Genomic DNA, 13659 nt, shown 5'->3' on the forward strand with positions numbered 1-13659 from the left:
TCCATCTTAGGAAGTGCAAAGTGTTAAGTGAGTTTAAAACTATGTGAGTACCTAAATAGAGAGAAACTACTCTAAATGCAACCTTGTGTTGAAAGAAAAGACAGGACTGAATGGCAAGCACGAAGGGACAAAGAACAGGTTCTAACAGAGTGTCGAAAAACCTGTTATTATTCTCTCTGCCCCACTGTCTCTAGGAAAACAGGTTAGTCAAATTTGCAGCCTATGCTCTGTTTGTACCTGCACAGACTAGTTGTCCAGAAATACTTAAAAAATAATCACATTTTTCAAGAGCTCGTGACTCTACTGCACATAGATGAGCTCAGTCTCAACAGTCTACACCAAAGCCAAATTACTGAAAAATTCTACGTAAGCTGTTTTGGTGAATTTATTTTATTGTAACATCAATAAACCACAGCATCACAGAAGTATTTTATTTAAGCACCTTTTTCATCAATAATTACAACTTTTAAATAAAAAGAACCTGTTGTGAAAGTCATCCTACATCTATCCACTACCTGCTGCGAAACTGCTTCATCATCATCTTGTTCTTCAGCTGCAAACTTACCCAAACATTTTAAAGAGCTTGCTCCATTACACAAGGTGTGCATCAGTTGCTAAAGTAACTGCTTCAGATATCCACTGTGATCAACAGTCACAGTCTCTCATTGCCTGATAAAACAGGTGCCAGACAAGAAGTCTGCGAATTTGCACTACACATTTATGCTCAGTAGAGCATGAAGTTTAGTTTCAATATGTTTTTATCTTACACATTTTATCACTGCATACCAGTCTGTAGTTCCCTTAACTTCCCCCAGGACAGAGGAAATAAAAAAATTTAAAGTATACTTTCAACAGCTTTTCCTCAGAAATATGTACACCTCTTTTAGGATATGACAACTACCATTTGAGAATTTATATGCTGCATCTCTAAAACAATCTCTTGGGAACAATCAGACACTACATCTTTTGGAATTCTTGTTCACTGACACAAGGTAACTTTATTATCTCTAGATATTGCAAATGTTACCAAAATCTTAAAAGTTACTTACGGTTTTCCCCCAGGAATCCCTGCTAGATTTGGAGGGATTCCAGGTACTCTCATGTGAGGAGGAGGATCAAACCCAACCTGACAATGAAAAACAAATTCATCTCACACTTGCAATTTCTCATTCAGCCAGCCCCTTTTCTTAACCCCCAAAATATTATGCATTTAACCAAAATGTGGCTTTTACCCACAGTATTAGGTAAGTACATGTCCCTTCATAAGAGCGGAAAACCAAGACATTTTTCCTAGGCATACTTCTGCTATAAGTATTCATATGCGAATAGAAAACGAGTAACGTATATCATGCATTCACACCACTAAGCGTAACACAGCTACACCTGTCTTAGCGCACAACGAGCCCTGGAATTAGGTTGTGGTGCATCGGCAGGTAGCCACGCCAGTGCTCTTTAGCTCTGCGGCAGCCAGTGCGTACCCATGCATGCACAGCAAGGTGCTGGAAAGCAGCTTCGTGCTCCAGCTAGAATCTCTGCATGGCTCCACACTGCACTGTGTGGGCACATCACCTGAGAGATCTCCTATGGATTTACATCGCAGGGTGCAGACAAATCTGTCTAAAGCTTAAATATACTATGTTCTCTTTACATACTGAACTTTTATATCCTGAATAAATATGTACATCAAATAATCCAAACAGAAATTCTGGACCAAATGGACTTAGTTTTTCTTCTGAACACTACACCTGAGTTAAAATTCCTACTGCTTTAGCATACATGCTATTTAGGATTTCCACATTTTTACATAAAAGGTCTGTTCACCAGTTTGAAAAAAGCAGCCTATCTACAGTAATGAGAAGACGACATGCTTAAGTCCAATACTGCATCTCTTACAAGTCATTTACAAGTTAGGTAAGTTTGGCTATGCATAAAGCTGCCACAAAGCTCATGTTTGCAGAATCAGGCCCCTAGGCTATTCTGCTTGACAGCAGCTACAACTGCTATGCTCTGTTTACTTACTACACCCACAACAGTAACTATCCTTAACACACCTTATCACAGAGCTCCAAGATACGTACTGACCAACTTCTCATGTTGATTGATTTCCACAAAAAAAAAACCAAAATACAAGGACAGAGACATAGATAAAGAGACTTCAAGATTAATCATGTCTGCACAGAACACAAATCTGGTTCAGCAGGAGAAAAGCAGATATATACAGCACCAATGAAATAGTTCGTAGCTATGAAAACTACTTTTTCATTTAAAGGATAAAATAACTTTTTTTCCTTTATTAATCAGTCAAAGCACAGGTGAAGGCGAAGAAGAAAGGAAACATACATAAGGTGCAAATTTGTTTCTCCAGCCACGCAGCAAAGTGAAACACGAGGCGAAGCTGTCAAGCCTCTGGTGCTGTTATAACATGGGAATTCGACAGTGCTAAATGAAGCATGCAGCTCTTCTCAGTGAACCACAACTCATACAACTGAGATTTTATACAACGTATGGCCTACCATAGGAGATCTTCCATAGGCAACCACAGCAGCTGCAGCAGCAGCAGCGCTCATCTGGGGTGACATATTGTGCAGACTGGCATAAGCTGCCCCTGGGCTGGTTAACTCTCCATTCATGCCAGCATGAGGTACCATTCCAAATGGAGCAGGGTATGGTCCTGGTACTGCCAATGGCGTCCGCAAACCTGCAGCTACGGAATAATGAAATCCAGTAGTTTATTTATACACTACTGCATACAGAGAAGCGAATAGCCCTTTTTTCCCCCCTACAACATCTAACCTTCCCCTCTGACATGCACACACTGCCAAGAAACGTTGCCATACTTTATCAGTACAATCACCTCTTTTCCTTCAATGTAAATAAGATCTACTGAAGTCTGAACTTGCTGATTACTTCTAACAATATCTCCTAGCATTACCTGTTTCCATTTCTGTAATATTTCCCTGTTTGCATTAATCTCTCCTTTGCCAAATTAAGCAGTAAAGCTGACAGACATGGTTTACACAGCTCATGTCTGAAGCAACTGCTGTACCAGCCTGAATAGCAAAAGTAAACTTTCCCCGGCAATTTGTGAAGATTTACACTGCAGCAAGTGTTAGTAGACTCAGATGAAGAGCTGCAGAAGAGATTGCATTCAGAGTAAGTACCAGAAACTTCTTTCTGAGAAGTCTTTTAATATTGCATTCAGTCTCTGGATTATTTGCCAAAAAGATAAAGACAGAAGTAAACAAAGGATAAGAGATAGAAAGATATTCAAACTCTTGATAATCCAAACATCTGCTTCTCATCAAGCCCTCTCTTGATATCAAGAACAAAGCAATACATTTAGTTAACATTCGCACAGAACTACATATGTAAAAAAAGATTAATTTTAGAACCATAAAAATAACTGAGGTAATGCATTACCAGCTTGGTTAACCAGAGGGTCCATTGTTGGAGGCTTGCCAAGGCCTGGACGAAGTCCTGGAGTTGCACTAGTGCCTGGGGTTGGCACATCACTTCGAGGAGTTGGTGTGCTGGATTTCAGAACAGGCGTGCTGGCTTTTTCATGCTGGTATCATTAAACAAATTAAATTAGTATTATTTTTAATCCAGGACATATTATACAATTTATCACAACAGCAGCTGGGGTGCTGGGCACCTACTACCTAGTCCCTCAGCCAGTTTTCATAAATCTACACAATGCTGAAAACATCAACTTGCAAGAGAGAAATGCTGACCTTCTTGGCTGCTGACAACATTAAAATGAGAAAAAAAAAAAGTGGAAAGTTATTTTTTGCTTCTTCCAGTGTAATAAAAAAAAAAAAGCCTGAGCTAATTTCTTTCAAGACAATACAGTATGCATCACCAAATTATTTTAGCTTGAAATCATTACTGTCTCAATTATTATTGGACACAGCAAATCTAAGTACAAAATCAAAATACCTCCATAGTTGATAGTATTAAAAAAATTGTGACACAAAAGCTACAGTGAATCTGATCAAATTATTAGTGATACTGCAGGAAAAGTTTTCAAAGAGTAACAGCTTCTTTAGAAGAGTTTAATAAAAGCCTGGAGAACTTCTTAATGACTATACACAGACTATGATAAACTATAAGCTATTGCCAAAAAAAAACCACCTAAAAAATGCTTAAGCGACTCTTGTACTTTGTAACAAATTTGCAACTCATTTGGGATAAATGTAGGAAATACAAGAAATCAATAAGCAGAAAATATTGCTGAGGAGGAAAGCTGAACAATACTATAAAGGTCTGGAAAAACAGTAGTCTATTTCAGCTTCAAATGTTTAAAGTAATGTACTTTCTGCCACAAGTAGTTGCAGCAGAACAGAGAGTTCAACTTTACAGGAAAGAAGAACATCTATCGGGACAACAGACTGCTACCCACCAGACTCATTTCTTTGGACTTGAGGGAAGTGGAACTTCCTGAAGAGGCCGTAGACGCTGGACTGCTAGAGGCGTCTTTCTTCAGCAGGCGGGTTTTATCTATACCGTTTTCACGTGGTGAATGAGTGGGACTTGCCCTTGGGGAAGAAGGATCCTAAAACAAAGGGAAAGGAAGAACAGCACAGAACTGTGTCAAGGGCTGGTACGCAAACACCACTCAGGAGTCTATGGGAAAAAAAACTAGAAGAATTTCAGTAGTAATTTCAAATGACAAGGCATTTTGTTATTTCTACAGAAAAAAAAAAGCTGAAATCCCTTTATCAATTTAAGGACATAAATAAGTTCATATAGTAAGCAATCTGTTTTTATTTTACACTACATGTAATCACAAACTGTTTCCAAGCATAGAGCTTGCAATCTAAGTATACCTAAGTACGAACTAAGGCAAGTGCACAGAACACATGGTAAAAGCAAGAGAGATGAACAGTAACTGCAGTAAGTTTACACAGGTTTTCCCATGTATGTTCTCCACGCACTGCTAGTGACAAAAAACATTTCAATAAACTCTTTTAGGCCATGCAAACCTTGCTCATCTCTGTCTTCAGAAGAACAGATAAACACACATCCTTTATATGCCATGGTATCTGTCACTTCTTTCTAAATACCATCTGCAATTGCCTCGACACTTAAATCTAAAGGAAAACTGAAATCACCTCTCAGGTGATTTCTCTTTTCCAGAGGCACTCTCTGCATTTACTTTAACCTGAAATAACCAGGCCAGCAAGCTACAATGCCACCAGAGCTCTGCAGGTTCTCCATGCTCCTTCAGCTCATGAGAATAGCAGCAAGGAGGAAGCAGTCCTCACAAGAGGGCCCTGAGTCTACTGATTGATTATTGAGCAGTTTCATTGTAATAGGGTTTCTGAAAGGATTACGAAAATCCCTGGTTGGATACCCCTTTTTCTACTTGGCTGACATCATTTGGGCAGTTGGAGCTGCTGAAGACACTTCTCTATTAGCTTCTCTCCCTATGCTTTTCACAGAGCTGAACCTTCTGTCATTTCAGGCTTCCTAAATCTCTTTGTTGTATGAAATAAAAGATGAAGAGAAGGGAAGGCCCATCCCTTCACCTTGATGCCACTGCAAAATCTCTGCCATAGAGAAAAAAAGTTGCTACAATCTCTGGAAAATTTTGTGAACTGACTGACTTCATTCTAAAAACCAAACATTTCTGGAAAATGCTATCTTTAATGCACGACATTAAAATACCAGTAATTTTTAAGGTACCAAAAATGTTTTTAATAATAGTCCTACTATTAAACACAAGGTCAGGTGTTGCCTTCCTTTTCAATTTGAAGACAGCAGTTTGAAAACCTCAGCCCTCCACCTGCATCTCACCACAACTCTCTCCACTATAAAGCAGCTGTGAAGCTTCAGAACGTAGCTGGTGGAGGGAACAAACCTAGACAAAACAGCAGAAGAAAAAGCCAAGAGGGCAACCAGATAAAGCTCAGAGGAAGACATAGTAATTGCAGTACTAACAAAAAGGAGACGTTGTGAATATTTTAACATATCCACTTAGAGGATTCTTTTTCTTCTAACTTCTAAATGTACTTTTCCTTTAACCTTTGGGCAAACGTCAAGACTACAAAAATGAAAAAAGTTACCTCATTGGATACATCTACAACCAAGTTATCGTCACTCTTGTCCCCATCACTGTCCTATTAAAAATAAATAAATATAGTGTTCATTTCAATTAGTACATTAAGAGCCCAGAGAGAAAGACTACGCATCTACTCAGACATTTTTGGTTTTTCCTTAACAAAAAGCAAACAGCCTTTCATTAACTTATTAGCAATAGGGAAAACAATGAAAACAGGAACACAACACCTTACTTCTGTTTCAATAATAAAACACAAATAAAGTACAGCTAGTTGAAAGGTGGTGGTCTCACCATCAGTGTAAGATGGTCCAAAACCTCTCCTTATTACCACCACAGTGTTATCACTGCTCCTAGAAGAGAAACTCATTCTGTTCATATGCTAATCTTATGTGTTAACCTTACAGAAATCACTGCTTATGCATACCTAAAAATCAGCAGATATCAGAAAACTGGAGCTTTTTGGCATTTGTTTGATGAACCAACTTCTTCAAAATGATAGGACAATTTTTTCTCCTTTTCCAGAAAGGCAAGTTTTGAAATGTAAAGTTGAGGAGAAGAAAAAGCCTCAGAAAATGCCAAGGCATTTCAACATTTCTGCCTAACAAAACCAAAATAATTTGACATTCATAAACAGAAATAGTTTACTGTGGCTTGTCAAGCTGCATTTTGACTGTTTCACAGGAATCTGTGTTCACCTGAGCTGCACTAGTGCCTCCTGCGTTACTTAGTGCCTCCTCGTGCCTATCTGCAAAACAGGCTGGGATGCCCCAGTAGACACATGCTATGACACACAGTGGTCTAGTGATTTCTACAGTGAAGCATGGTGGTTCAACCAGTAGGCAAGTCTTGACTCAAATCCAAAACCAAGCAAACAAAAAAGTCAAGTGAATGACAAACCTGAAAATTTTTGTATGGGCAAGTTTGACATTTCCAATAACAATACTTTTGGTTTAAAAGTTTCTAGGCAAACAAATCAGACATACAAGATTGCTCAAACTGTCCCCCATCTCTTGCTTTCAAAATGTCTGGGCTATCACACTTAACACTGGCAGCCAGACAGTAAAACACCAGTTCATTTCTCTCACTTCAGGTCATAAATTAAAAAAAAAAAAACAAAAACCAACCAACCAAAAACCAACCCCAAAATTCCAACAAGTAGTTTCAACTCTTCCCTTCTCCTTTAGCAGCTGAATATTGCTCCAAGAAATACCACAAACATATTAGGGACCCAAGAGTGCCACTGAGGATGGGATGGTGGCTCTGCAAACAAAGGGTGCAAAAGGAGAAAGAACAGGAAAGCTTCAGCCTCGGTTATCTGCCACTTCTTAAAATGTACAAAGCACCCAGAAGGCAAGAATAGAACACATGTAAGCATGTGGGAACCCAGTAGGTGGGACACTTGTTCACCAGAAATATTGCCCCTTAGGAGGGCAAAAATAGCTGCCAATAAATGATTAAGTGCACTCTGCTGACTTTGCAATCTTGAGAAACAGAAATTTACTCGGACTATCAAAGGCATCTCCTACAGGTACTATTAATATCAGAAGATTCTCCTCACTAACAAACCCACAGATTGAAACTGTACAGGTCCTAAATGAAAATTAGTCAGAAGTCACAAAGAAAAAAAAAATTGCACTTTGCATGTTATGTCCACAAGCAACTATTCCTACAACTTGATTTATCTCCTTTCTGACAAAAGCAGTACTTCCTTGTCTCTACAAGGGCCTCATCTAAAATGAGCTCAAAATCAGTAGTTTTGTGTTTGCAGAATTGGGGAATCTTTAAAAAGAAAGATCTTCTTCCAGATTAGAATAAATCTGGAACTTTCAAATATCCTTCTTTTGCTCAATTCTTTATTTTGATACTGCCTTTATCTGTAAAATCCATCTCAAGCAAACAGAATCATACATTTAAAATGTAGATTAAAACAAACTGCTTCTATAGTGCAGTAATATGCTTTCCATTTCTTTCCAGTAGAAATACAAGAAAAGCAAAAGTTAAGCTTTTTCTTCCTTTCTTTTACTATCAAATGTAGCTTAAGAATGCTTACTATTTAAGTATTTAAACTGAAAAATGCCCATAGAATATCAAACCCTCAAAATCAAGGGAGTAACATGGGGAAGTTTGCCAAACCCGTCTGTACTAAAAACAAGATTATTAGGAAGTGGTGGAAATAAAACTTGCAAAACTGTAACAGTACTACGCAAAAAGGGGAAAGTAACCCCACCTACTGTCTGTAGCTCCAGGGATATCCAATAGCGGCCCAGCGATATTCTGGGTCCAGGTGGAGAGAAATTACCCTACCAAATACTGAGGTAATAAAGTGGCACCTGAATTTCTCTTGGGTTTCAGTAACCAGGGAGTAATTAGTGATTGGATTCATATAAGCCAGACAATTTGCCACATTATTGCTATGTCAAAGAACAGTATCTTCTGTTAGCTTTAAGTTCTGCTTTTCAGCACTCCTTCACATCAGTCCTAGTCTCTAAAGCCTGTTTAAGTACCATCCTATGATTTGGCTGATCATTTACACTTGAAGTTGAAAGCCTATGTGAACCTTTTAAGGTTCACACATGCCACACTGTTGTACTGAAGTATCTCTTCAAAATCAAGCAACAAGCAAGCTAGTAAAAAATGCAAAACACAAACTGTGAACTTTCTGTATTTCAATTTGCTTTCTGCTGAAACTGTCATACCAACGAAAAGCAAACTTCACTAACTTGGTATAGCCTCATAACATATGCAATTTGCAATGGTAATTATTACTTAATATGGTAATAACTAGTATCAGAAAAATGTCCTAAAATCCCCCCAAATCAACAAAATGCTTCATTTCAAACAAACCTGCAGGTTTTAGAGCAGTATAGAAACGATCTCTTGCTTCAACTCTAAGAAGTGTCCCAGAACAACCTGGGAATCCCAAACAGCTACTACTGGCTCATTATTCCCTGCTGAGGAGTATTGCTTGACAATAGCCCAAACAATTGAGTCACTATTCTTCCCACCACATGAATAACAGTCTCCCTGGCTCATATATTCATGTACTACATCAGCCATAGGAAACAGATCACCTTGTTCTTCACAGCTTTTTTACTCCTTATACAAGCACAGTATGTGCAAATAAATTAATCATTTCTTTGACACAGATTTGCTTACATAGTGGCTGGAATCCTTATCATCCACCTTTCTCTTTTTGATGTCATTGGTATATTCAGGGCCATTCCTGCGTTTATCTGTGCTTCGCAGACTGTCCGGGACCAACAGAGAATTACTCTGCAAAGACAAAAAAACAAGGTCAATCAAAAATTCCTTTCAAGATTCCTCTACATACACCTAAAAACTCATATTGGATATGATAGATGCTTTAGAAATGTGATACCTACATAGTCTTTCATTCCATTTAATTCAACTTAAAGTCCTGCAGGCAAGCCTGTACAGCTGCATGCATTCTAAGAAGCTTGGCTTTTCATTGTTCAACCTATCAAAAGTTTAGTTCACTTGTCAGTCACCATCTATTTAACTAATTAATTCAACTGAATTTATTGTTTAGGAGAAGCAGGCTTGTTGTTTATTCATGAGCAGGTTACAATGATTTTTTTTTTTAAATATACAAATCCCATATAATAAGAGAGACTTACTAAATATAATCCGATTGATTGCTCGCTTGCAGACTATCATAAATAGATGAGGCTTTGGTATGTCTACACCTGCAGGCATGGATAGATATATAGCAACTTGCCTTTAACTTTTAAAATAACAAATATTTACCAAATCAGGTTATGCAGTAATCACTTATTAGGTGCAGTAAACTCCAGTTGGATGCCTTCAAAAAATGCATTGCAAAGAAAGATCAAATATTTTTACTTCCAGCGTAACATTCACTACTGGTGTGAAATTAAGGCTAAAGTGTTGTTTAATCAGACTTGATCTGAATAACTGAGGCCAACACACACACACAAAAGACCAAAGCAGACTAATCTTTTCCTCAAACTACATGGACGGCTTTCATTCATGCTAAGTTATGCTAAGTACAAACTGTTGACCCAAAGAGAAAGGCGTTTTAGACATTTTTCAGTCACATGACATTTTGACATGCTTGAGATTCCCATCTCCATCTCCGTTCCAGCTAAAGCATTAAAACATGTTACAATGAGATCTTTTAAGTGCAGGATTAGCATATGCAAGAGGGCAATTTGTTCAGTGATGTGTTAATGCTGCGAACAATACTGAATGAGGGGAGAAAAAAAATCTCCTTTCACAAAGACCTGGTAAGCCTCGCTCCGAAAAGCCAAGTACATGCTGGCATAAATAAATATATGCTCACATAACTATCTAAGTAGATACGTATTTACGGGTATACACGTATCCCTCACAAGAGAAAAGCCCAATAGCGACATATACACTGTAAGTGTGAACCCTCAAAGGAAACACTTAGATCTACCCAAGAGCCAGAGATATTTTCTCCTCATAGATCATAAACATATACTAACAGCCAGGGAACTGTGCACTCAATGGCTTCCCCTTTAAAACCTGAGGACACCACGGTAGTTTTGCTCAGACATTAATGTTTAGTCCCAAGGAGAAGGAAAACAAAACAGGGTACATAAGGCAATCTGAATCCTTTTTTTCCTACTTCAGAACCGCACTTTAAAGCCAACTCTAAGCTCTTTTATTCATGACTGTTCAAGCTAAACAAATGCCAAGGGGCTAACATAAAGCATATAGCAGGGTCTAATGAAATTCAGTTTAAAGCAGCTCAAAATAATGTCTTTACCGAAATGTTTTGCAGCTAAAAGGTGGGCTTGTTGGATCACTGAACTAATTGCCTTGACAAATACGGTTTGAATTTAACCCCTCCTCTTCTCCCAGATGCACCCCAACTCAGGGATTCACTAGTTTGAAAAACATTAAAACTCATCTTGAACACTTTAGTATTGAATCCATTATGTCTGTAGCAGTGGAAGCATCTTAAGAAGCAAGCTGTCAATTCAAACTCGACCAAAGATTGAGTGCTGCAAACGTCTTCTCTTAAGGAGGGAAGTCTTTTAGTTAAGAGATAACTTCCCTTAACAAAAATAATTTTAAAGATCTTTTTTACTACTGAAGAGCTTAGAATAAAACAATGAAAGCAAACGTAGAAAAGTCAATAAACACAGTTTCTCATTTTAAATTCCCAAAATTAAGAGTGAATAACAGAAAGGTGGCAAAGGGAAAAATTTAGCAACCTTACTATTTGAAGTTACTACGCAGAAGTGTAGGGAACTGCTTGCAAATTTTGACATCAAATATGTGTAACTACAACGGCTGGTATTTTTTTCTGGTTTAATGTAAAGCCTACCTAGACAACGATGACAATATTCTGTACAGTTTGTCTCACAGAATTTCAATACTATGAAACACACCCAGGAACTCCTGGGTATACCTAGCTCCCACTACCTCCTGAATGCCCAACAAAGATTATTACATTTTACTTTTCCTTAAAAGACTAATGGCTTACTTATCACGTAAACATGTAATTTTAACAATAATCTACAGTCCTTACAAGCCTATTCTGCATAATGTCTCCTCTATGGTCATATTTACACTGCCTTTCTCCCACTTTTCTCCGGAATCAGAGCACTCACGCTAGAAGAGCAGCTTGTTTCACAATAGCCATACTGGCAGTTGCAAAGAAGGTTGTGCTGTTACTCTGGTAAAATTTACCAGTAAACTCAAGAATTAAAATAATTTTTAAAAAACCAAACAAACAAACAAACAAAAAACCACCCTGTTTTGTTCTAACAATTGCAATTAAATCCAGGTAAAGTATAACTTTTGATGAAAAAATAGCTTGCTACTGTAACCTACTACCGTAATTCAAACCATCAATTGTGTAAGATTTCATTGAACAGTATGAAAATACATATCTTTTTAAGTAGTGCATATGGTAGATCCAGAACACTAAAGTAACAAAGGAAATAAATGAAAATACAAACAAGAACTGGGAAAGAGACGATCATACAAACCTTGGGCTATTGACATCTCTCATCGACATAATGTTAAGGTTCAGGGAACAGTGAGGACAGCCTACTAAAAGCCAGCTTTCCTCATTTCAGTTCTGGTAGAGAGCTATCAAGCATAGGGCCAGCTAGGATACAGCAGCAACAGCTTCACAAGGATAGATTTATCCTTATTTTCTCTTTAAAAAAAAAAATCTGTTTAGGCCTACTAACATCTAATTTATTTTCAAAAGTAGCACCAGCATTTTTATTTTAGCTATAATATTTATGTAATTTTTTAAATTATGCTACAGAAATTTTCAGTTGGGATTATCTTCAATAATAATCAGTTTGTACAAAAAGATATACATGCATAGTTTATTTCCTAAAGAGAAACTGCATGACACCAGTTTTTGTTTTGTCTTAATTTCAACAGACTAGACACATAACTGAGGATAATCTTTGCTTTCACACCAGGAGTTCAATTTATTAGGGATCATGAATGCAACATTTGTAAATTGTGAATCTCAGATCAGAACAAATGGTCAAAAATTTTATGTAAATGTTTTATTTTTCTTCCAATAATTCAAAATTTATTCACATGAATCCCTTTTCTTCAAGTAAGTCTCAAAAGAAGAAAAAAAGTCTAATGCAGCACTGCTTCCTGTCAGTTACCAGATTGCATAAGGGCTGTGTAATAGGCAACTTGGGATCCTAAAGCAAGTTTGCTGCCAGCAAAAGTTAAAACACTGAAACCACGAGCAGGAAATGTGAAATGAAAACCCAGTCATGATGCACAGAGAGAAGGTAGGTTCCCTACTAGGAATATAATGCACATTATTCAAATACACTTCTTTGCCATGCTGTTCCACACAGGAACTACTTCCAAACCACAGATACGTGTGCCAGAGGTACAAGCTCAGAGCCCACAGAACCTCATTTAGCCCCAGTTAAAATACAGCACAGACAACTGACTAGAACATACAGAACTGACAATTAACTCTATGCTGATCATTACAGCAATTAACTAACAGTATTTACATCACATCTGTGCTCATGGTTCAACTACACCTTGTCCCAATTAAGATCCTCTCCAGTGCTGGCCTCCTTATCCCACACTTGCTCTGTGCTTGGTCATTCACTGACTAGCTGTACATCCAAACCAACTGCACCCACCTGCCAGTACAGCCAGTTATTACAGCTGACAACTTGCCCATTCCCACATCACCAAGCAGGGCTGTTGTGTTTATTCAGCCTCTACACTGGACCTGTGCCGCTGCACCACACACAAGCGCTATCTACAGATATCCATACGGAGGCTGGAACAAAGGCAATTCCTTGTTGAGTAGACACAACAGAATCAAGTCTAACATCTACAAGTGAAACATCAGCTGCTTAGCGGTCCCACCACTCATTGTCAGCACTCACTGACAGGAATATAGTGGACGTTGGAAGAGGGACTAGTGCTTAACCATCCTCCAGCAAGGCACAAGAAGATTTCACTCAGTTATTCAACTCAAGAATCATTAACTTCCATTTGTTGGATATGCTTCTTGCAAACACACATATCAATAACCCAAAAGTTGACTTACAAAGACAGTAGGTTTTGTTTTAAAT

At 38.0% G+C, this 13659-nt stretch overlaps 1 protein-coding gene across 4 annotated transcripts in view; it reads right to left on the bottom strand.

Moving 5' to 3' along the window:
• Positions 1–13659, bottom strand: part of LOC104483783 (TLE family member 1, transcriptional corepressor) — a 75454-nt gene that overhangs the window by 13553 nt on the left and 48242 nt on the right. For all 4 annotated transcript variants that reach the window (XM_086769992.1, XM_086769991.1, XM_086769988.1 and 1 more), the window contains exons 9-14: positions 9221–9337; positions 6069–6122; positions 4403–4555; positions 3421–3565; positions 2514–2704; positions 1050–1126 (exon numbers count right to left, since the gene is read on the bottom strand). In XM_086769992.1, coding sequence (XP_086626118.1) covers positions 1050–1126; positions 2514–2704; positions 3421–3565; positions 4403–4555; positions 6069–6122; positions 9221–9337 — 737 coding nt within the window. The remainder of the gene's footprint in view (positions 1–1049; positions 1127–2513; positions 2705–3420; positions 3566–4402; positions 4556–6068; positions 6123–9220; positions 9338–13659) is intronic.

The sequence above is a fragment of the Chlamydotis macqueenii genome, chromosome Z, assembly GCF_036417535.1.
Source record: "Chlamydotis macqueenii isolate bChlMac1 chromosome Z, bChlMac1.mat, whole genome shotgun sequence".
Classification (NCBI taxonomy): domain Eukaryota; kingdom Metazoa; phylum Chordata; class Aves; order Otidiformes; family Otididae; genus Chlamydotis; species Chlamydotis macqueenii.